General features: G+C 42.5%; 1 protein-coding gene across 1 annotated transcript in view; it reads left to right on the forward strand.

Moving 5' to 3' along the window:
- LOC311243974 (copine-9-like) overlaps positions 1-13,799 on the forward strand; it is a gene marked incomplete at both ends in the record, with an annotated part of 217,986 nt that extends 204,187 nt beyond the window's left edge. The window contains 3 exons of the mRNA XM_084333382.1: positions 5,538-5,595; positions 9,892-9,965; positions 13,617-13,799. Coding sequence (XP_084189508.1) covers positions 5,538-5,595; positions 9,892-9,965; positions 13,617-13,799 — 315 coding nt within the window. The remainder of the gene's footprint in view (positions 1-5,537; positions 5,596-9,891; positions 9,966-13,616) is intronic.
- Positions 13,800-24,404: the final 10,605 nt, after the last annotated feature.

Here is a 24,404-nt window from a genome sequence, read left to right on the forward strand (position 1 = left end):
GTCAGTGCAGACAGCTTGTTTACATGTCAGTGCAGACAGCTTGTTTACATGTCACAGTGCAGACAGCTTGTTTACATGTCAGTGCAGACAGCTTGTTTACATGTCAGTGCAGACGGCTTGTTTACACGTCAGTGCAGACAGCTTGTTTACATGTCAGTGCAGACAGCTTGTTTACATGTCAGTGCAGACAGCGTGTTTACATGTCAGTGCAGACAGCTTGTTTACATGTCAGTGCAGACAGCTTGTTTACATGTCAGTGCAGACAGCTTGTTTACATGTCAGTGCAGACAGCTTGTTTACATGTCACAGTGCAGACAGCTTGTTTACATGTCAGTGCAGACAGCTTGTTTACATGTCAGTGCAGACAGCTTGTTTACACGTCAGTGCAGACAGCTTGTTTACATGTCGGTGCAGACAGCTTGTTTACATGTCAGTGCAGACAGCGTGTTTACATGTCAGTGCAGACAGCTTGTTTACATGTCAGTGCAGACAGCTTGTTTACATGTCAGTGCAGACAGCTTGTTTACATGTCAGTGCAGACAGCTTGTTTACATGTCAGTGCAGACAGCTTGTTTACATGTCAGTGCAGACAGCTTGTTTACATGTCAGTGCAGACAGCTTGTTTACATGTCAGTGCAGACAGCTTGTTTACATGTCAGTGCAGACAGCTTGTTTACATGTCAGTGCAGACAGCTTGTTTACATGTCAGTGCAGACAGCTTGTTTACATGTCAGTGCAGACAGCTTGTTTACATGTCGGTGCAGACAGCTTGTTTACATGTCAGTGCAGACAGCTTGTTTACATGTCAGTGCAGACAGCGTGTTTACATGTCAGTGCAGACAGCTTGTTTACATGTCAGTGCAGACAGCTTGTTTACATGTCAGTGCAGACAGCTTGTTTACATGTCGGTGCAGACAGCTTGTTTACATGTCGGTGCAGACAGCTTGTTTACATGTCAGTGCAGACAGCTTGTTTACATGTCGGTGCAGACAGCTTGTTTACATGTCAGTGCAGACGGCTTGTTTACATGTCAGTGCAGACAGCGTGTTTACATGTCGGTGCAGACAGCTTGTTTACATGTCAGTGCAGACAGCTTGTTTACATGTCAGTGCAGACAGCTTGTTTACATGTCAGTGCAGACAGCTTGTTTACATGTCAGTGCAGACAGCGTGTTTACATGTCGGTGCAGACAGCTTGTTTACATGTCAGTGCAGACAGCTTGTTTACATGTCAGTGCAGACAGCTTGTTTACATGTCAGTGCAGACAGCTTGTTTACATGTCAGTGCAGACAGCTTGTTTACATGTCGGTGCAGACAGCTTGTTTACATGTCAGTGCAGACAGCTTGTTTACATGTCAGTGCAGACAGCGTGTTTACATGTCAGTGCAGACAGCTTGTTTACATGTCAGTGCAGACAGCTTGTTTACATGTCAGTGCAGACAGCTTGTTTACATGTCAGTGCAGACAGCTTGTTTACATGTCAGTGCAGACAGCGTGTTTACATGTCAGTGCAGACAGCTTGTTTATATGTCAGTGCAGACAGCGTGTTTACATGTCAGTGCAGACAGCTTGTTTACATGTCAGTGCAGACAGCTTGTTTACATGTCAGTGCAGACGGCTTGTTTACACGTCAGTGCAGACAGCTTGTTTACATGTCACAGTGCAGACAGCTTGTTTACATGTCAGTGCAGACAGCTTGTTTACATGTCGGTGCAGACAGCTTGTTTACATGTCAGTGCAGACAGCGTGTTTACATGTCAGTGCAGACAGCTTGTTTACATGTCAGTGCAGACAGCTTGTTTACATGTCAGTGCAGACAGCTTGTTTACATGTCGGTGCAGACAGCTTGTTTACATGTCGGTGCAGACAGCTTGTTTACATGTCGGTGCAGACAGTGTGTTTACATGTCGGTGCAGACAGCTTGTTTACATGTCAGTGCAGACAGTGTGTTTACATGTCAGTGCAGACAGCTTGTTTACATGTCAGTGCAGACAGCTTGTTTACATGTCAGTGCAGACAGCTTGTTTACATGTCAGTGCAGACAGCTTGTTTACATGTCGGTGCAGACAGTGTGTTTACATGTCGGTGCAGACAGCTTGTTTACATGTCAGTGCAGACAGTGTGTTTACATGTCAGTGCAGACAGCTTGTTTACATGTCAGTGCAGACAGCTTGTTTACATGTCAGTGCAGACAGCTTGTTTACATGTCAGTGCAGACAGCTTGTTTACATGTCAGTGCAGACAGCGTGTTTACATGTCGGTGCAGACAGCTTGTTTACATGTCAGTGCAGACAGCTTGTTTACATGTCAGTGCAGACAGCTTGTTTACATGTCAGTGCAGACAGCTTGTTTACATGTCAGTGCAGACAGCTTGTTTACATGTCAGTGCAGACAGCTTGTTTACATGTCAGTGCAGACGGCTTGTTTACATGTCAGTGCAGACAGCTGCCAGGACGTTGCTCCACAGGACCGTTCCCTCGGTCAAGCTAGTAGAAGGTTCTAGTGATCGTTTCTGGAAGTAAACAACCCGCCGAACCGACGCGGGAGGCCTGAATTCTTTAACTAACGGATTTCCAGTTCCGCGTTCGCGTTCTGCGCTCTGATTGGCCACTGACGTTTCTGGTCGCGCCAATCGTGTGACGGCAAGTTCTGCCACCGGTTAAGCTTAGGCACTCTTTCGAAGTTGATTAAGGTTAGAGTTTGTCTTAGAGCAGGGCGAGAGAACACCAGCCCTGATTCCAAACTCTAAACTTAACACTTTGATCGCCATGGTTAAATTCATAATTTACCATCCCTAGCCAGCTCTATTTGTCTATGGAGAAGTTCCCTTTCTTTGCAGGGCTATAACTTTTTAAATTGTATTGCTAAATTGACATTATTATGGCCCATTCAATGTCCTATATCTATTGTTCAGGGTGTAGCAACGTTATACTTTTTCATTCACATATTCATACTAAAATACGGTCTAAAGTATAAGTATGTTTTTATCGTTTTCTGCAGCTTTCTCCAGAACTTGATTTATAGCCCCAAATGCATTATATTGATGATCAAATACAGTTTGGTAGCGATCGGTGCCAGATAAAAAATGTCAACTGGAGGTACTTCTAGAAGTTACTACGTATGATCTGATGTTGACCAGATGGGCGGGGGGTCGTTTATAATTCCGTGGGCAACGTTATATCATTCATCTAGTGTGGGTCATATGATCATCAGAGCAGTTAGTATAGCAGACATTAGAAAATAACGCTGAAACTCACCGTATCTTCCTCGCGCCATTGGGGGATGAGCGTGGAAAAGAATTTTTTCTATTATGGGATGTCGAAATACCCGATCCATCTCCAGGTTGTATAATAGTATATACGTCCAAATCATGTTGTTTGTCGAGTTATTGGCAACTGATCGCTGTCCAGTGTGTCGAGCTAGAGTCCCGCTAACGATAGCGAGTGCCCGGACCGAATATGGATGAGCACCACGTCATCCACATGACTTCCTGTTGGGCGATCTGCCGATCGGCCACCAGATGGCGCTCTTGAACCGTTAGAGAGTTGAGTGGAGCTCAGCAGTATATCTCAGGTCCCCGGAGGAGAAATATGATTTCGATCACAGATTTTTGAAATATTGATATCAAAGACGTGTTACGGCGTCTTCGGCAGAATGAGCATGGCGGGCAATGACGAGTTTCGGCGTTTCCGGCGATTAAAGTGTTAACCAACTTCGAAAGAGTCGCCTAAGCTTAACCAGTGATAAACTATAGGCGTTAGGTAGTTTGCTGCTGTTCGAGGCGGAAATGGGCGCGTCACGCGATTGGGCGCACATGTCACATGACCAGAAACGTCAGTGGCCAATCAGATCGCACCAGAAACGGCAGTGGCCAATCAGATCGCACCAGAAACGGCAGTGGCCAATCAGATCGCAGAACGCGGAACTGGAAATCCGTTAGTTAAAGAATAGACGCACCCGGGAGACCCAGCACTAGAGACTCAGTTCACAGACGGCTCCGTTTCTATTGTGTTTTGTGCTGCTTTGATGCTTAAATAACAACAGTTCTGTGAAAAGTCATCTGGTCCAGAATAAAGGAGACTCGCTGTGGTGGTCGCAGTAAATAATCCATTTATTCAAGTTGAAGTTGTGTCGCTTTGAGACAAGAAGCATCTAAACTCCTGTGTTCAAGCTTAAATTCAAAGTATTTAGGTACAGCCGTCAAGTAGATATTCAGAGTATTTGTTGTCAAATGTTCGTTACACTTTATTTGGACTTTATATACTTTGATTCATTCAAACCTTTATTTAGTCTTGAATAATCACTGAGGTTGCCTTCATTTACCATGATGTTGAGTTGCAGACAAGTTAAAATAAATAGGATAAAACGCACAGTTACACGTTGACACAGAGAGATTTGTGATCATGGTTCTAATTGTTCATAGGTTAGTTGAGTATTGATTTTTTTAGCGTGTGTTGAAGATCATTCCAAGAATTTGGGGCAATAAACGAACAAGGCTGACTTTACGAATTCAGACCTTGCTTGGGAGACCATAAGCATAAGAACACGCCAACATTTGGGGAAATTAGCTTACCGACTACTGACTACCCTGCCCCGCGCATGCTCCCTGGACTGTACAAGATTCTCCCTGTGTACCCGATCGCTGCCCGGATACCTGACTATTGCTGTCTTATTAAATATACCCGTGCTGGGATTTAACAAGACCTGTCTGCCGTTCTCTTTGTCTGCATATTGGGTTCCATACGCCTATAGCCTACGCCTAGCCTAACCTAAAGTGTAAGTAAGTGTATGTAAGTGTTACATATTACTGCTGATAATATGTATAGACTGTTGACGAGTTACTGACACACTGCTGATAATATGTATAGACTGTTGACAAGTTACTGACACTAATATGTAGCCTATATAGTATAGACTGTTGACAAGTTACTGAATACATTATTGACACACTAATATGTATAAAACTGCTACTCATAAGATGTAAGCCTGGACTATCCGGACTATCAATGTAAAGTATTACCCTTGTTTTATGTAATATTCTCACACAACTACACACAATTTCATAATTCATGCATGTTATTCCTGTGGTCTAAGGCAGTCAAAAAATATTAGTGAACATGAACAACTCCATGAACCAACCCTAACCCTATAACCCAAAAAATAGTGGTGAAACTCTGTGGTGCCATCAGGTATAAAGTATATGAAGCTGCTAGACAATGAATTGGGTTGGATGGTAATGATGACACTGAGAGCACCCAGGGTAATGTGCCATGCATACAGATTAATATTCTGTTTGAGAACAGACAACACAACAATAGATTCACTCTCATGTGGGTATAACAAAGAGAACAAACAGAATCAGACTCCCATTCGTTGTCTATGGAGCAGCGCCAGACCTTATACCTGATTACATCCCAAGTTTGATTCTTACTTATCTGGTTCAATGTTCCTACTGTAGGCCATGGAAATAACGTAGAATTTGTCATTTGGGTGGCGTTCCCCTTTAACTCATACTGTGTTTTTAACTGTGTCTGCAGGCAGCATCCCTCCCCATGTCCATCATCATTGTAGGAGTTGGACCTGCTGAGTTTGATGGTGAGGGTTTCATCTGTCCGTCTATTTGTCTGTCTGTGTCTATATCTATCCTTCTACTCTATCAATAGATCTATCTATCCAGCCATCCATCCATCCAGAGAGCTAAGACCATGTCTCAGAGCAAGACTTTAAAGACTCTACCATCAGTCTCTCAGTCAGTGTTTATGTTTGTCCTGTCAGCCTGTGTTCCTCTGTATTCCTCTGTTTCCATATGCATGTGGTTGTTTTGTACCTGTGTGTGTGTGTGTGTGTGTGTGTGTGTGTGTGTGTGTGTGTGTGTGTGTGTGTGTGTGTGTGTGTGTGTGTGTGTGTGTGTGTGTGTGTGTGTGTGTGTGTGTGTGTGTGTGTGTGTGTGTGTGTGTGTGTGTGTGTGTGTGTGCGTGTGTATGTGCGTGCGCGAGTGCGTGCGCGAGTGAGTGAGTGTGCCTCCGTTTCCTAGGTTTACCTCATAATTACGCTCATCTGCCTTCTCAGAGCAGCTTATTGAGGTCTAAGAGTATGTGATCCAATTAGATTTTGATTTGATTTATTTGACATTCAGTTAAAAAACGATGAAAAATTACATGCATCTCAAGCAAAACGTCAAGGATGGGCACAATAAAGTCATGGACTTATTTCCATTGTGGTCGTTGGTCTCAAGACATCAAAATAATACAACAAATAGGCTGTACAAAATATTTACATGAACATGTTCTTAAGCTTTCACATTTTCAAAGAGCCAGGTTTTGACTTTTTTCTTAAAAAGGTGCTGGCTGTTTGTATTCTTTAACGGCATAGGCAACATATTCCAGTTTGTCGCTCCACCAAACCAAAATGAACATTTACCCATGTTGGTTTTGAACCTAGGCAAACACAGATCAGCAACACTGGCTCTTGTGTGGTGAGAATGAGTGTCACCACTCCTCCCACAGTAATCATTGAGGTACTCAGGGGCCCCGTTGTAAAATATGCTATGGACCATACTGAGCTGCTGTCCAACTGCTGGAAGTGCTGTTTACCAACATGGTCTCTTGAGGGTAGCCCCAACGCTACCCTGACTAGCTTATTCTGAGAGACCGGTAATTTATCTTTTAGACCTTTGGTCAGGCCACCATACCATGAACAGATGGCATAATCAAAGCAACATGAAACTAGAGAGTTGGCTAACAGACAGAGACTAGCTGCGTCCATAAACTGAGCTTTCCTGGTCAGAAATGTTGTTCTGCCGCTCACCTTGCTTAAGGTCTGTAAAGCCATAGTTTCATCACCCAGGCTGTTGTCTAAATAGCAATCTAGGTAGCTGACTGAGGTTTTAGCAGGAAAGGACTGACCGCCAAGGATAATATTAGGCTAAATCAGTTTACGCAGCCTGGGTTGGGAACCGAATAAGATGTATTCAGTTGTGCCCATGTGAAGAGACAACTTGTTGTCTGTGAGCCAGATGTTAATTTGTTCCTCACTGAGAATGGCCTTCAGATTATTCAAATCCTTTTCAGAGGCTATGAGTCATCTGCATACAGAAACAAATTTACATTACAAGCAGCTTGTAGGTCATTAATATAAATGAAAAACAATAAAGGGCCTAAGACATTTCCTTGCGGGACTACGCAAGTCACAGGCTGAGCCTTGGAAAGATGACCTTGGATATCAGTTCAAGTTCTTTAATAGTTGTCATACAGAAGTACAGAATACTTTCATACAAAATGCTTCTTACTGTTACGCTCCAGAGACTGTGCTAGACAAGATAGTATCAAATAACATAATAACATAATATAGCATGAATTTAGAAGAAGAAAAATGAGGTCACAGTGTTCGGTATAGACATATGTACAATGTTCTGAGTTACCATATAATATACAATACACAATACTATGCAGTGTACTAATGTACAGTACTATCTAGTGCAAAGCAGAAATGGGATGAGGTACAATTTTAGGTACAATTTACAGTAAGGTGTACGAGTTGTAGTGCAATCCTTCATCCATAAATATAAAGTGTGGGGAGTGGGTGCTACAGTGTGTTTGTTTAAAGTGGGTGTGTGCTATAAAGTGTGTGGAGTGGGTGCTACAGTGTGTTTGTTTAAAGTGAGTGTGTGCGTGTGGATGTGTGTGCTATGTGCGTTTGGTGGTTGTTGTTGTGTAGTGTTCATTCATTGTTCGTTTAGCAGCCTGATGGCCTGGGGATAGAAGCTTCTTCTGAGTCTTTCTGTGCTCGCCTTGAGACTCCGGTATCGCTTGCCTGACCGCAGCAGTTCAAAGAGGCAGTTGTTCGGGTGACTGGAGTCTTTAATGATTCTCTTAGCCTTGCCCTTGCAACGCTTGTAGTAAATGTTCTGGAGGGTGGGGAGCCCCCCTCCAATTGTGCGTTCTGCTGAACGTGTCACTCTTTGTAGTCTGCTTCGGTCTTGTGCAGTGCTATTCCCAAACCAGGAGGTGATGTTGCCGGTCAAGATGCTCTCTATTGTACATGAGTAGAAGTTCTTAAGGATCTTCTGGCTGACTTGGAACTTCCTTAGGCGCCTGAGGAAGTAGAGGCGTTGTCGTGCCTTCTTCACAACACTGTCAATGTGTGTGGTCCATGTCAAGTCCTCGGATATGTAGGCTCCGAGGTACTTAAAGCTGTTGACTCTCTCAACCGGTGCCCCGTCGATGCTGAGGGGGCTGTAGTCCTTGACCCCCGACCTCCTGAAGTCCACAATCATCTCCTTTGTTTTGCTGACATTCAGGGAGAGGCTGTTTTCCTGGCACCATCCCGCCAGGACCTTGACCTCTTCCAGGTAGGCCCTCTCGTCGTTGGCAGAGATCAGGCCCACCACCACTGTGTCGTCAGCAAATTTGATGATTGTATTGCTACTCCGCTGAGCCACACAGTCGTGTGTGTACAGGGAGTAGAGGAGGGGACTCAGAACACAGCCCTGGGGGGCCCCTATGTTGAGGGTGATGGATGAGGAGGTGCAGTTGCCTGCTCTCACCACCTGGGGTCTGCCAGTCAGGAAGTCCAAGACCCACTGGCAGAGGTCATAGCCCAAGCCCAGGTCCCTGAGCTTGGCTATGAGTATGGAGGGGACTATGGTATTGAATGCCGAGCTGTAGTCGATGAATAGCATTCTCACACAGTCTTTTGGTCCCTGTCGGATAGGTAGGAGATAAACTATTTCAGGCTTGCAGGACTTATGCCTAGTATACAGATAGTTTGTTAAAAAGTGGTCGACCGCGTCGAAGGCCTTTTGGAGGTCAATTAAAATCATACCACATAGCTTACCTACATCCATTTCAGATCGTATAAATCAGTTAAAAAGAGTAGACATGAGTCTGTAGAGTGAGACTTCCTAAAGCCAGATTGGAATTTGTATAGCAGTTTGGACTCATGGATGTACTCATAAAGCTGCTCATGAATGACTTTCTCCAATATCTTTGAAGTGACACTAAGAATGGACATGGGTCTATAATTACCTGGGTCTGACCGTCACTTGGAACAATGCCTTGATCCAGGGACAAGTTAATAATATGTGAAAAAACCAAGGAGATGATCCTGCCCATAAGTTACCTAAAGGTAGGCAGTCAAAGGTTTTTTCTTGACTGAGGTGAAGAAAGAGGTAAAGTGATTGGCAATCAGTTTTTGTTATTAACACTCTTGCCAAACATTTTAGGGCTAGAATCTTTATTGGGTTTAGTAGTCGTGCAACCCACATTTTTAAGGGTTTTCCACAATGATTGTGGGTTATCCTAATTTGCCATGATTTGATCAGACAAATAATTAGATTTAGCTTCTCGTACTTTGAGCTGTACCTGGTTCCTAAGATTTCTGAACAGTAGTAGCTTGGTCTCCTAGCTTGGTCTCCTAGCTTGGAAGCCCTAAGGCTTCAAGGAACTCCTGTTGAACCATGGATTCGATCTCTGTTTAATTCTGACTGTTTGCTGGGGCTACTGAATCGATTGCGGAGATAAATAACCTTTTAAAATTGTCCCAGGCCTGATTAATGTTGTCAGTACTACCTGAAACGGAAGCCCAGTCCAACTTATGAATAGCCTCACTGAGTCTGGCCACTGAGTGGCGCTTCAGGGATCTGGCTTTGATTGATTTATGGGAGTTATAAGTAGCTCTTTATACTCTCCTAGAGCAAAAGGTCAGAAATTCAGTGGAGAGCGGGCCTGGGACAGGGTAGCGTGGTGGAGTGGGGAAGAGCAGGGGTCCAGGGTGAGCAGGGGTCTCTACCTCTTTCTCTCTCTCCTGCATCTCTACCTCTTCCTTTCTCCTGCATCTCTACCTCTTTCTCTCTCCTTCTACATCTTTCTACCTTTCTCTCTCTCCCTCTAGCTATGGAGGAGCTGGATGGAGACGAGGTCAGGGTGTCCTCCAGGGGACGTCTCGCTGAGAGGGACATCGTCCAGGTACCTGTTTCTGTTTGACCTTTATTTGTTCAGTCAAATTGTCCCAGCCTGGGGAGCGGTGCTTACACTGGGTTTGCATCAGAACATCGTTGATGCCGTTGATACATTCATTGGAGCTTATCCATGTAGTTGGAGCTAGATCAATTTAGGATAAAAAGTTATTTCTATTTGTATTTATTTATTTATTTATTTATTTATTTATTATGTATTCATTTATTTATGTATTTATTTATGTATTTATGTATGTATGTATGTATTTATTTATCTATTGATCGATTGATTGATTGATTGATTGATTGATTGATTGATGGAAAACGTACCCCTTCCTGTGTGCTGCCAGACACCAGTGTTTAGAACAGCCAAGAACAACACATATAAAAGCAAAGAACCATATAAGGCAAAGAACCATATAAGTCTGTTTTATGTTTTCAGAGGAACAATGGACCTCGTTCGCGAACGCACGTCTTCTTAACTCTTACGAAGTTCTTGGGCCAATTATAGCATTCACGAACGGTTTCTTATCTGGGATTCATTCTTAGCTAAGAACAGGATTTAAGAATGTGGAAAAGCAGTCGTAGATAGGCCAGATTGGTGTGCGCCCGTCTTCTTAAATTAAGGACTTCACTTGTGAGAAATCATTTGTGATTGCGTTGATATTGATTCCACAGACATCCTCGGATTTAATAATAATAATAATAAATACGACAATATTTCTATCATTAACAATTATGTTTTACATTTATAGTGATTCAACGAGGCATCATGCTGTCCTAAAATAAATGAAAACACTACACAAACACTGAAAATGGCAGTGAATAAATAAATAAGAACTAAACATAATTGGGCGGATATAGCTATAGTGTAATAGAATGAACACACATATATATATATATATATATTCTCCTCTCAGCACATCCCATTCCTTTCATGTAGGCTATAGATTTGCCATTTTATATTAATAGCTCATATACCGCCTTGTATATTGTCATTCTTTATTGTTGGTTTTATTTTTTGACCTTGCTTAGTGTGCACATTGTAAGAGCCTGTGGAGAAACATTCCACTGGGCAAATACAACCTTGAACTTGCACGTGGACTTGAACATCAATCATGTAAATTGAACCATGCCATCCAATAATCAGTAATCAATCGTGCTATTTAAAAGGGAGGGGAGGAGGGAGCAGAGAGTGATGAGTACCTAGTGGGACGCTTCAGGCTACCAAGACCTGTCCTAATGGAGCTGTGTAATACACAATACCCTGGAGACAGCACTGAGGAGCCGGACCAGACACTCAAACCGTGTGCCACCACACGTCCAGGTACTATACTTTTTAGCCTCTGGGACATTACAGAGGGAGCTAGGAGACAGGGTGGGCATATTATCACAGCCATCCATCAGCCGCGGCCTCCAGCGAGTCGTTGATGGAATCATATAACTGGCCATACAATACATCAAATTCCCATATACTGAACAACAACTAGTCAAGAGAGGATTTCATGCCTGATTTTCCATATCCCAACCACTCCATCAACGTTAAAATCATCTGCGACGCCCAGACCTGTTTTATTAGGAGACTCCGGATATGCACTGGCCCCCTGGTTGATGACCCCACTCACCAACCCCCAGACGGAGCAGGAGGTGGCTTACAATGAGAGCCACGGGTGCACTCGTTCCACCGTTGAGCGCAATATTGGACTGCTGAAAAAACGCTGGACGTGTTTGGACGCAGCAGCTGACACACCTCAGACACCTCCTGTGTTTTGCAATTATTTTTTTGGATATATATATATATATATATATATATATATATATATATATATATATATATATATATATATATATATATATCTGTCTTCACATACCTGCATATAATCCCTTTTCCATGTCTTTAGATACTATATATCTGTACATATCCCTTACCTACACTTACTAGTTACGTAATACGCTGTTGGCCAGTATGACTTACTACTGGACTTTACCTATATCACTGTACATATTAATACTACAATTCTGTAGTAGTATTGTGCTACATACATCTGATTAGCACTATTAGTACTATAGTACTAATTTATATATTTTTAAGAAGATAATTATGAAGACACTTGCGAAGATGTGAATGAGGTCCAATGTTTTCAAACATCTAAAGATGGTAAATTAGAGTGTGTTCATTTATAGACAACAGAGGTTGAGTAGTTTCTGGTGATATATCACATTCACACTCCAACTGTTTTAGATTAATTTCACAACTACAAATACACAGGCTGTCCCAAGAAATTTACAAACAGACTTACAGTATATCTATTTTTAGTGCAATGGTTCAATTGGCAATATGCATTTATTCACATGCAAATGTTTGAGATTATGACTTTAAGTTTTCAGAAGAAACATGTTTTCACCCTAAAGAGGGAGTGGTTGGAGCGAATCAATATTGAGATAAGATATTCCTTTATTGATCCCCATGGGGAAATTGATCCCCTAAGTTTACTACATCAATTTAGACTTTGGAGTGTTGTGTACTGATGTGGAATACCAGATTATTCACGGAGGCAGACAGCAGAGTCTTTGATTAAGGATAGAGTTTACTGACAGCATGACATGTTGCAACCCAGAGAAACCTTGTGTGTGGGATAGTAAGAGAGAGAGAGAGAGAGAGAGAGAAGTGTGTTGGTAAATATCCCTGTCATGTGCATTCATTGTTAAAGACAGTAGAAGTTCAAAGTACTATGTTCAAAGGTTGATGCATCACATTCACACTCAAAGAGACTTTTATTGTGGGATCTTGGTGGTGGGACCTATGTAGAGCCATATGAAATCCGTTTTATTTTTTTCCAAATTCCATTTTATTTTTTTCCAAATTCCGTTTTTTCCGTTTTCTGTATTTTGCTTTGTACGCTCATTTTACCATCAGAAATAGTGTCTAATAAGTGGGAATGAATAAATGTCCACAATTTAATAAGATATAACAGTCCATTTAATAGGGCTGTCTTAAATACTTTGAAGCTTCGAAGCTTCGTTCGATGGGCATGGGATTCGAATATGAAAATAAAATTTGATTATTAAAAAAAAAAAAAAAAAAATTATATATATTTTTGCAAAATCAACTCTGCCTCTCTTTGTTAACTACAACAAGCAATGCTGTTTGTTTTTTAAGATGAGGTCGGACTCGGCACTGACAGATTTGTGTTCATTGTGCTGCTTTTATAAAGCCTCAAATGACGGCTTACAATATTTCATGAAAGCAAAGTGTTTTGTTTGTCTAAGATTTTAAAAGGTTTAAACTTTACAGCACTGACAAAGTTGAACAAAGTGCTGTACAAGTCCCACAACATAAAAAAAATTTAAAAAAATAAAAATAAAAAAAAATAATTTTTATTTTATTTTTTTATAGTGGATTCCATTTTTATTGCTCAATTCCGCGATTCCGTCCGCGATTCCGTGATCGCGGATTCCATATGGCTCTAGACCTATGGCGTTCGTGGTATGTGCTTGCTGAGGTACTGGTCAGCTCACACATGTGAATGTGTAGGGTATTGCTTTAAAAGTGCATAAATATTATCTGGATAAAAAATTATAATGTGTCCTCCTCTCCTCTCCCCTCATCTTCTTCTCTTCCTATTCTCTTCTCCTCTCCTCTCCACCCTCTCCTGTCCAGTTCGTTCCATTCAGAGACTACATGGACCGGTCCGGTAACCAGATCTTGAGCATGGCCCGGCTGGCCAAAGACGTTCTGGCCGAGATCCCCGAGCAGCTGCTATCCTTCATGAAGAGCAGGGCGATCGAACCGCGACCCGCCCTCTCCTCTTCTCCTCTGCCAGAGCTAGATCAGCACACCTGAGACACCACAGACTCTATAGCCACATTCATTCCTGGCATCAACTGTATCTGACTCATTCACTATCTTATCTAACAGTGGTAGCCATACAGTACATCCTCCATTTTGCCCCTATCCTACATTAGGTAGCCATGGTAGAGGTCCATCCTGCATCTATCCTGTATTAGTACTACAGTAGTATCCATGGTAGAAGTCCTCCATCCTGAATCTATCCTGAATTAGTACTACAGTAGTATCCATGGTAGAAGTCCTCCATCCTGCATCTATCCTGAATTAGTACTACAGTAGTATCCATGGTAGAAGTCCTCCATCCTGCATCTATCCTGAATTAGTACTACAGTAGTATCCATGGTAGAAGTCCTCCATCCTGCATCTATCCTGAATTAGTACTACAGTAGTATCCATGGTAGAAGTCCTCCATCCTGCATCTATCCTGTATTAGTACTACAGTAGTATCCATGGTAGAAGTAATCTATCCTGTATTAGTACTACAGTAGTATCCATGGTAGAAGTCCTCCATCCTGCATCTATCCTGAATTAGTACTACAGTGGTAGCCATGGTAGAAGTCCTCCATCCTGCACCTATCCTACATTAGTACTACAGTGGTAGCCATGGTAGAAGTAATCTATCCTGAATTAGTACTACAGTGGTAGCCATGGTAGAAGTCCTCCATCCTGCAACTATCCTACATTAGTACTACAGTGGTAGCAGCCATGGTAGAAGTCATCTATCCTGAATTAGTACTACAGTGGTAGCCATGGTAGAAGTCATCTATCCTGAATTAGTACTACAGTGGTAGTCATGGTAGAACATTTTTGAAATGGTCCAATTTGTCAAAACTTCATCAGAGAGGCTGATGCGTTAAATCAAACGGAATTTGGAGTGAAAATAAGGTAAGAATTTAATCAAGATGTCAGTGAGACATCACAGATCAGACAAACTCTTAAAACTGGACCATTTTAACAACTTCGGGGTGAGTGTTTGTTCGGCAAACAACTCCCCTAGTTCCATACTAACTAACTGATTTCCTAAGCTACCTGTCGGAATCCAAACTGGGTCATAGACTTCCTCTGCCGGTGGCCATGTGGGGACATGACTAGGGTACCAGTAGATGTAATGAGCCTGGGTACCGCGGGTTCCTTATTAAGGTCAGGGAGAGAGGGTGGGAACATCCTAGACGTATCTGAGACTGCCATCGTAGAATAATATTATATCATACATTTTTCATCATTATAAATTAAAACTAAAACTAGGTGAAAACTTCAATAAAAATAAAAAATTAATTGAAACTATAGTGTGTACTTGCGAAACAAACTGAAAATGATGCCTTTGTCTGTCAATTTGGTCAAGTCAAACACGGCAAGTGTGAGGAGGCATATGTTTATTGATGTTTACGCGGCTGTGTTTGTATTACACAATACCTATTCTCAACGACTTCAAATACCCCTGTGACGTACGTGGGTTGGCTGCTTTTGCTCATGTGCAGCCAGCTCCAGTTGTTATTCTGTGTGGATCCCGGACGAGCCCCCATGTCATGTACGAAGGTCTAAGGACCACACAGAATAACAACTGGAGCTGGCTGCACATGAGCAAAAGCAGCCTCTCTCAGTAAATGCGTTCAAAACAATGTCCCAGGTAGGTAAAAAAGACACAACACAAGACGTTTTCCAAATAGTAAATTATGTATTGAATGGAGGTAGGGATTTAAACCTCCTCCATGGTGCACAGGGAAAAAGGTAGGGGAGGACAAACAAGATATACATATAATACAAACAAACACTTAATAACTAATACAACCACGTGCCCATCCTAGGACACCACAGCTATGGGGATTAATCCACACTCATGTGATAAATGGCACCAAGCCACACAGTATTGCTTCATGCAACAGCTAGGCGAGAAGGCAGCCTCCTCACTCCACTCTGAGACGTGGTAGTGACTTCCAACTGAGGGCCCAGTGTGTGTGCCATCTTCCAGGTTATATCCACTCATCCAACTGACTGCCCACAGGTGTAATCAAGCAGGTGCAATCAGCTCAATCAGGAGGATGAGTGGTATCTGGGAAAAGAGAAAAGAAACAGAATTAGAAGATGACACATCACACAACCAAGAATAACATAACCCATACTCATGATACTAATCTGATGTTCACATGGTCTTCCAAATACAGTAATAATGATAATGACCAACCCACGTACGTCACACCCCCATTACAAAAAGATGTTAACCGGGACAGGACACTTGCATTTCAACAATGGGGTCAGTCTGGCGGCTGGGTGGCACAGCGGAGATTGCGCTCGTCACCAATGCAAGAGACTCCGGTCTCGAATCCGGGTGTCAGCAATGCATTGCCTCCGGCTTGGGCCAGCCGTCATACTAACTCATTGGCAGAGTTAGAGGGTGGAAGTCGATGGGTGGGGATTTGGATGTTGTGGACAGCGACTCCTACAGGTCGGTTGGGGGACGCCTGCACAGCAGAGACAGGAAGTAGCAGGGGTAGTGTGAGCCTCCCACACGTTACACCTCGCCAATGAGAGTCCGCGCTGTCTGGTGAAAAATGCGACAGGCTGCCTCCTCGTGTACCGGAGGGGACACGTGATGCAAGGCTTCTATCCACCCTACAACCCACCAGTGGGGGGCATAGTCGAGCAACATTCAAGACAGGGGAGGGGAGAATTGGAAATATGAAATTGGGATGGGAGAAAAATAAGGAGAAAAAGTGGATAAAAAAAAAACAATGGGGTCAGTCAGGGTTTCGTTAACTATGGGTCGTGGGCATGTCTCTGGTGGGTCCCTATTTGATAAGAGTACCAGTATGTTTAAATGTGATTGGGTCCTACAGTAAGACTCATTTGCTCAGATTGCGTCCCATAATGGGAACATTTAATATTAATATTCAATTATGTTACGTTATTTCCATGGCCAAGCTAAGTGAGTTAAGCGAGTTAATCTCTCCCAAAGCTAGAAACCAGAAAAGTAATAATAAAACATGTAATGTGATGTCATCAGGTATAAAGTTTGGAGGTTCTCCATACTTAGACAATGAATGGGAGATGGTGTGAATGTGTAGTGCATAAATATTATCTGGGTAAATAAAGGATAATATGTCCTCCTCTCCTCCCTCCCACTCCCCTCTCCCATCCTCTTATTTTGTCCACTCCTATTATCTCCTCTCCTCCCCTCCTCTCCTATTATGTCCTCTCATGACCCTAGCCATAGGCCATAGGAATTGATTGATTGATTGAAAAGTTTATTAACAGATTGCAGAATGGGTACAGTACAGTACAGCTCAATACATACTATTGTTAAGGGGATGCAGACCAGAGAAAGACTTTCATCTTGTTTACATCAGGGTCCCCCATTTTCAATTTATCATATGACACACACGACATACAGATAGACAGTACTGCTACATCTATACATTTATGACATACCAGATTTGCAAATACATACAATAACATGTATGCATACTTCAGTTGGACTTAGTTCTCCTTTAAGAAGCACAGTCCTCTTTAAAACAAAAGTATTGTCCCTCACCTCCTCTCCAGCCATGACATCATCCTCCCCTGATTGGTATGCAGTATGGTATGGGACAAGGGTAACATCTCTCTCTCTCACACCAAAATAATAATGTAATTCATAATAATTTAATTGGGACAGATGAGAATACTCATCCTCAATCATTTGCAGCTCATATGCATCAAGGACAGAGGAGAGGTATAGCTTACGGGTAAAGCACCTTGATATTCATATTTCACCCCACACCAACATACACACACACACACGTGCAGCACAGAGTAACACCAGAGAACACTACTCCTGTATATAATGAGAAGAGCAAGTTTTGAAAGGAGACATTTGTAACACTAAACAGGTCTGGGAACACGTCTACTTCATATCATCTCTGGAGTCACAGCGTAATGAGCAGAACCTTTATATTCCTACAATAACACAGCAGTTCAGTGGTAATATACACTCCCCCGCCGCAGCCTGCCCTTTCACAAATGTCATGAAGAAGAGGAGAATTAGCATAATAGTGTAACACTTCCTGCTTCTCATCTGGCCAGTCGCCAGGTCACCCCTAGTGTCTTCTGAGACCTGCAGGGTAGTCGACGGTGAGAAATAGCCCTCTGCACGCTTGGATAAACATCTTGAACAGTGGGCGCAGTGCCCGACGTCCAAATCAATGTCTCCGAATGGGATGAGAGCTGTGATCACAGTGAAGCTGCTATATTGAAGTTCTGATAGACCCTGGAACAATGTGATCAAAGTGAAGTAGTTTTATTTAAGTTATACCCTGGAACAATGTGATCACAGTGACGTAGTTTTATTGAAGTTATAATAGACCCTGGAACAATGTGATCACAGTGAAGCTGCTTTACTGGTAATAGTGAGCCCCTAAATCAGTGTTTTCAAAGTAAGGCATTAGAGCAGGTCCCATGGACTAGTGGTTGTTTGACAAATGTAGGCTATCCTCCACTATTAGGGTCAGTGGAATAATATATTGGTGTTAGTTTTAATGAAAGCAGTGTCTGGCCTGGTTTGGTGATACTGTTTATTTATATCTCCACCAGGCGGAACGCTTGGGGACACATATTGTATTCAGTTGTGGGTGTGTGTCTGTGTGTGTGTGTGTGTATGTCTGTCTCTGTGTGTATGAGTGTCTGTGTGTGTCTGCCTGCGTGTGCGTCTGTCTGTGTGTGTGTCTGTGTGTGTGTCTGTCTGCGTGTGCGTCTGTCTGTGTGTGTGTGTGTATGAGTGTCTGTGTGTGTCTGCCTGCGTGTGCGTCTGTCTGTGTGTGTGTCTGTGTGCGTGTCTGTGTGCGTGTCTGTGTGCGTGTCTGTCTGTGTGTGTATGTCTGTCTCTGTGTGTATGAGTGTCTGTGTGTGTCTGCCTGCGTGTGCGTCTGTCTGTGTGTGTGTCTGTGTGTGTGTCTGTCTGCGTGTGCGTCTGTCTGTGTGTGTGTGTGTATGAGTGTCTGTGTGTGTCTGCCTGCGTGTGCGTCTGTCTGTGTGTGTGTCTGTGTGCGTGTCTGTGTGCGTGTCTGTCTGTGTGTGTCTGTCTGTCTCTGTGTGTGTATGCGTGTCTGTGTGTGTCTGTCTGCGTGTGCGTCTGTCTGTGTGTGCGTGTGTGTGTGTATGCTCAGCATAGCCCCGTCAACTCTCTCATGGCATGCCTTTGACTCTACAGATTGCTATTTGTGCAGCACCTGGCACCAGAGAGGGAGAGAGCTTACCCTGGAGAGGGAGAGAGCTGCTCTGTGCTTCCCTGAACTCCGAGTTGCATGTGATGTGTCACTAATAGGTCAAATCTATCATGGTCCAATACCAATACAACTTGACATCTTCAGCTTCATCTCCACAGACAGCATGATCAGGTGTTGACATGTCTTGAAAGAATATAAGATGCCAAATTGTAATTCCTGGTAAAATATCAATGGCTGCTTGTTGGCAATTTGCATATTCATAGATCCTTGCATCTCAATGAGGGTAAAGGTGTAGAGATGCTGCTAACATTATAAGTAGTTTATTGAATCATTTCATGGAGAGAGAAAAAAAACATTTATACAAATTTGTATTCAATATATAACATTTGTAAGGTTTTAAAATACATCTGGGAGGGACGCAACAGATTAAAATGGTAACAGATAGATAAATGAGTGTGTTCACCTGCCCAGCAGAAATAGAACAAGCTCTACATCACATTTCATTTCAAGTCCATGCATGTGCAACAAAGGTCTTCCACACACTCCCAGAGGCATGACTTTGACCATACAGATTGTTATTTATGCTGAACTCCTCTTGGAGGCATGACTTTGACCATACAGATTGTTATTTATGCTCAACTCCTCTTGGAGGCATGACTTTGACTATACAGATTGTTATTTATGCTGAACTCCTCTTGGAGGCATGACTTTGACCATACAGATTGTTATTTATGCTCAACTCCTCTTGGAAGCATGACTTTGACTATATAGATTGTTATTTATGCTTAACTCTTGGAGGCATGACTTTGACTATACAGATTGTTATTTATGCTGAACTCCTCTTGGAGGCATGACTTTGACTATACAGATGACTTTGACCATAATCCTGAGAACCTATCATGGTCACTATAGACCCAGGTAGTCATGTGATAGTCCTAAGACCCACCTGGTTCTGGACGATTGTTTCCCTATGGTCTTTTACCATAGGAGATTATCAAGTTTAGTTTAGTTTAGTTTAGTTTACTCAGTTTATTTGATCAGGGACAGTGCATATCAATCAACAGTTTATACATTTATAAATGAATACAATAAATATATGTAAATATGCCAACATTAGCAGGGTTGCTATAGTTTTCAGTTGTAGTCCCTGGGCTAGATGTAAGCCAGAAAAGAAACAGAAAAATAGAAGGATATTAATATAAAAACAGTTTAAAACATATTCTGTACATTCACTCTCTAGGCATTTGCGCATCTATAAAAATAAATAAATAAAATAATAAATAAAAACTGTACAGGGACAAATCAAAGCTATACATGTATAAACACTGTATAGGCAGGCACACATATGGCAGGCACACATACATAGTCATAAATCACATAATCAGGACAAGTAGGCAAGCATACAGGGTCTGGGCAGCTGGACTGCGACGTGACTTGCTAATGGTCATGGTCACAGACCTGATTTTGTAACAGCCATGATTTGTGTGTGTTGTGTGATGGGATGGTGTTCCAGAACTCTGCAGCTCTGATCGAGAAGCTGGTTTATATGGTTCCACGTATTCAAGTGGTCTGACATTTGACGGGAGCAGAGTTGAGCATAATTAAATTAGATCCATGTTTTTACATTTAAGAAAAACAAGAAAAGGTCATGACTGTGTCAAAGATTGGCGAGGCTTATCTTTGCTTATGGTGTTATAGTAGCCTAAGTTACGACGAAGTAACTATGAAACACATTTTCTCCAAGATTAAGTTAAAACATTTACCTCTATTGGTTGTAACAGTATAATAATGAATGGTTCTATACCTCCTACCTACATGATACGGTTTGGCTGTACTACTAATAGTTTTGATCATCAATGAGTGGCTACAATGGGGAAAAATCACAGGTGGAACCAGGTCTATTGTCCAGCTGTCATCCACGAAACGCTAACTGTTAAACGTGAAACGCTAATGTGAAACTCGTATTATAAATTGATACATACAGTATAATGATCTAGGCACAAAAACAATTATATTTTTCAGCAAATCTCTTAGATTGTCTTAGACGAGATAGAGTTTTGGTGAAACTAATTTATGGTGAACCGTTTAGGAGGCAAACGTATAAAATAACCGGCTTGGTTATTGGCTTAGAGGTGTTCATATATCCTCAATGAGGGCAAAGGTGTAGGAATACTGCAGAGACATTTTCAGTAGTTTATTGAATATATTTGGAGGAAAGAGAAATAGTTCAATATCCAACATGTTTAAAGTGTTAAAACACGTGTGGAGTGGACCTGGAAGGTTACTGGGTGCAGGTCACACAGACAGGAGGGGCAGCTGACGGCGCTCAGGGATCGACTTCCTGGACAAAAGTTCATTATTACTGCTGGTCACAGACCTAGAGCAAGAACACACACACACCATATCACACACACCATATTACACACACACACACACACACACACACACACAGCATGTCATCAACACATACACCTGTATCTGCTGCAACATCACACTGCCCAGCATGGGCTGTAAGGGTGCAGATATCACCTCCTGCTGACTCACAAATGCCACTCTGCCTGGCCTCCTGCTGAGAGGAGGAGAGGCAGGGAGGAGATGGAGAGGAGAGAGGGAGGGAGAGAGAGAGAGAGAGGGAGAGAGAGGTTGGAGAGAAAGGGGGAAGATAGAGAGATAGGAGGGAGGGAGATATACTGTAGAAGAGAGAGGGGGGAGATAGACATAGAGGTAGGAAAGGGGGGGTAGGAGAGCAAGGGAGGGAGATAGAGAGATAGGAGGGAGGGAGATATAGAAGAGAGAGGGAGGGAGATAGACATATCTCTATTGTCTATCTCCCTCCCTTCTATCTCTCTCCCTTGCTCTCCTACCCCCTGGGCCCCCTCTCTCTCCTACCTCTATATGTCCATCTCCCTCCCTCTCTCTTCTATATAGGAGACAGTGGGAGGGAGGGAGATGGTAAATGATAAATGGACTGCATCTTCCAACCACCCAAATCGCTTTACAATTTATGCCTCTCACACACACACACACAGACAGCGACCAACCAGCACGGAAACGGAGAACGGTTGAGAGAAAGAAAGACTAAATGAGAGTGAATGAATGAGAGAGAGAGGCACACAGAGGTGAGTTGGGAGAGAAGCAATCCAATGTTTAGTTTGGATCGATGCCAGAAAAGAAAGAGGAAAAGTAACTAGAAAAGTAAGAAAGAGAGAGAGAGAGACATGCACAGAGAGAGCAGACAGACACACACACACAGATGGAGAGAGAGGGAGAAAAAGAGGCAGAGAGACAGAGAGAGAAAGCGAGACGGAGAGACAGAGAGGGAGGGAGAGAGACAGAGACAGCGAGGGAGAGAGATAGAGAGAGAGCGAGAGACAGAGGGAGAGAAAGACACAGAGAGGGAGAAAGAGCGAGACAGAGAGAGAAAGACAGGGAGAGAGAGCGACAGTGGGAGAGACAGAGAGAGTGAGAAAGAGAGATATAGAGGGAGAAAGATGCAGAGGAGGACAATAGATTGTCTATTGTTTGTTTTCTTTTTCTTTCTGATGACAGTAATAAACAGAAAATAGTATTCCTGAAACAGTGAGACACCTGCCTCTGGAACCACACTCTCCACACGCTCGTCCATGCTCGTCAGAAACGGAGGGCTGATGTCATCAAAGTCCCACTATTATACACGTTGCTCTGACCCTGGAAGGAATTATAAGAACAATACTTAAAATGTTGTTGTCAGCTGTCCAGAGGAGTCTTGAGTTCTATGTTGCAACATATCCGCCTATTTACATATATTTACTATTGTATTCTATATCCATTTTACCTCATTTAAGGACGATTTGGCTGGAGCAGCTGTTACTGTATATGTATGAATGCAGGCTAGATGTGTGATGCTGGACTTAACAATGGATACCATTGTATGATTGCAAGATAGATGGAGACATTAATTATGGACCGCTGCGGATCAGTGTTGTCTGTGCATTGTTAAAGTGTTATTTCTTTGTGGATCTTTAGAGGACTCTATCGTTGCAATGGATGCATATTGTCTTGCATGGAATTACACCATTCATAATTTATTTTGTACCGTTAATCCATAGAATGCATTACCACCAAAGGGATGAACGCGTGTTCAATGAAAAGCAATAGACTTTATTTCCAATGCAACGATTCCCCTCCTATAAACATACATCTCTCTCCCTCTCCCCCTGACATGACTTGACATTTCATCCCCATGCAACCACAGTCAGACTCTGCCACCTGGTGTCCATGTTGTGAACAGCAAGCTGTCTTTATTACTCTGCATGGATACCGGTATATTTCTGTAATACTAATCAACTAAACTAATGGCAGGAGACATGAGATTGGCCGCCACAACCTTTCACCCTTCATCACAGTCCATCATCACAGTCCTTCATCACAGTCCTTCATTACAGTCCTTCATCACAGTCCTTCATTAGTCCTTAATCATAGTCCTTCATTACAGTCCTTCATTACAGTCCTTCATCACAGTCCTTCATCACAGTCCTTCATCACAGTCCTTCATTACAGTCCTTCATCAGTCACAGTCCTTCATCACAGTCCTTCATCACAGTCTTTCATCACAGTCCTTCATTACAGTCCTTCATTACAGTCCTTCATCAGTCACAGTCCTTCATCACAGTCCTTCATCACAGTCTTTCATCACAGTCCTTCATTACAGTCCTTCATCAGTCACAGTCCTTCATTAGAGTCCTTCATCACAGTCCTGGTAATGATTTACTTTCATGTATGCTTTGAAAGCCATTATAAGGCATCATAAACACTTTATGAATACAGGTTCCAGTTTCTCACGCAAGGTTGTATTTTGAGGATGGAATGCTCTAATGATGATGTGACAATGGCTACTGGTCATTGAAAGCTATACAGAGTCCTAGAATTGGCACTCCCTGGGTTAGGGGTTTGATTCCCACCAGGGGAACTGTAAAAGCACGTTATAAAATAGAAAAGAAAGATATGTATATATATAAAAACCACTGTCATGCACACAATATAAAACAACACATACTGTAAGGAGTTGAGTACTATAACTGGGGCAACTGTATAGCAAAGATCAAACTCAACAGTCATACCAGATTGGTAATGTATTATAATGCATGTTATAACGCATGGCATTTTTTTTACGTGACTATAGTTCTAGAATAGCTGTACCGACTGTAAATATACAGTTATCCTGCCTCACAATGCATGTCAAGTGAAGTGTTTGCGTGGTTGACTTATTTCACTATGACATCACAACGTCAAAGCCTCTTTCAAGAGAAGTCAGCTCACTCTGCTAACGGGGACTAACCAGACTAGCAAGACTGGGGAGTCATACGTATCTAAGAATCCGTCTTACTGTACATATCATTGTTTTTCTTTCATATTTGAAGTC

This window comes from Notolepis coatsorum (genome assembly GCF_963971535.1).
Source record: "Notolepis coatsorum genome assembly, chromosome: 17".
Lineage (NCBI taxonomy): Eukaryota > Metazoa > Chordata > Actinopteri > Aulopiformes > Paralepididae > Notolepis > Notolepis coatsorum.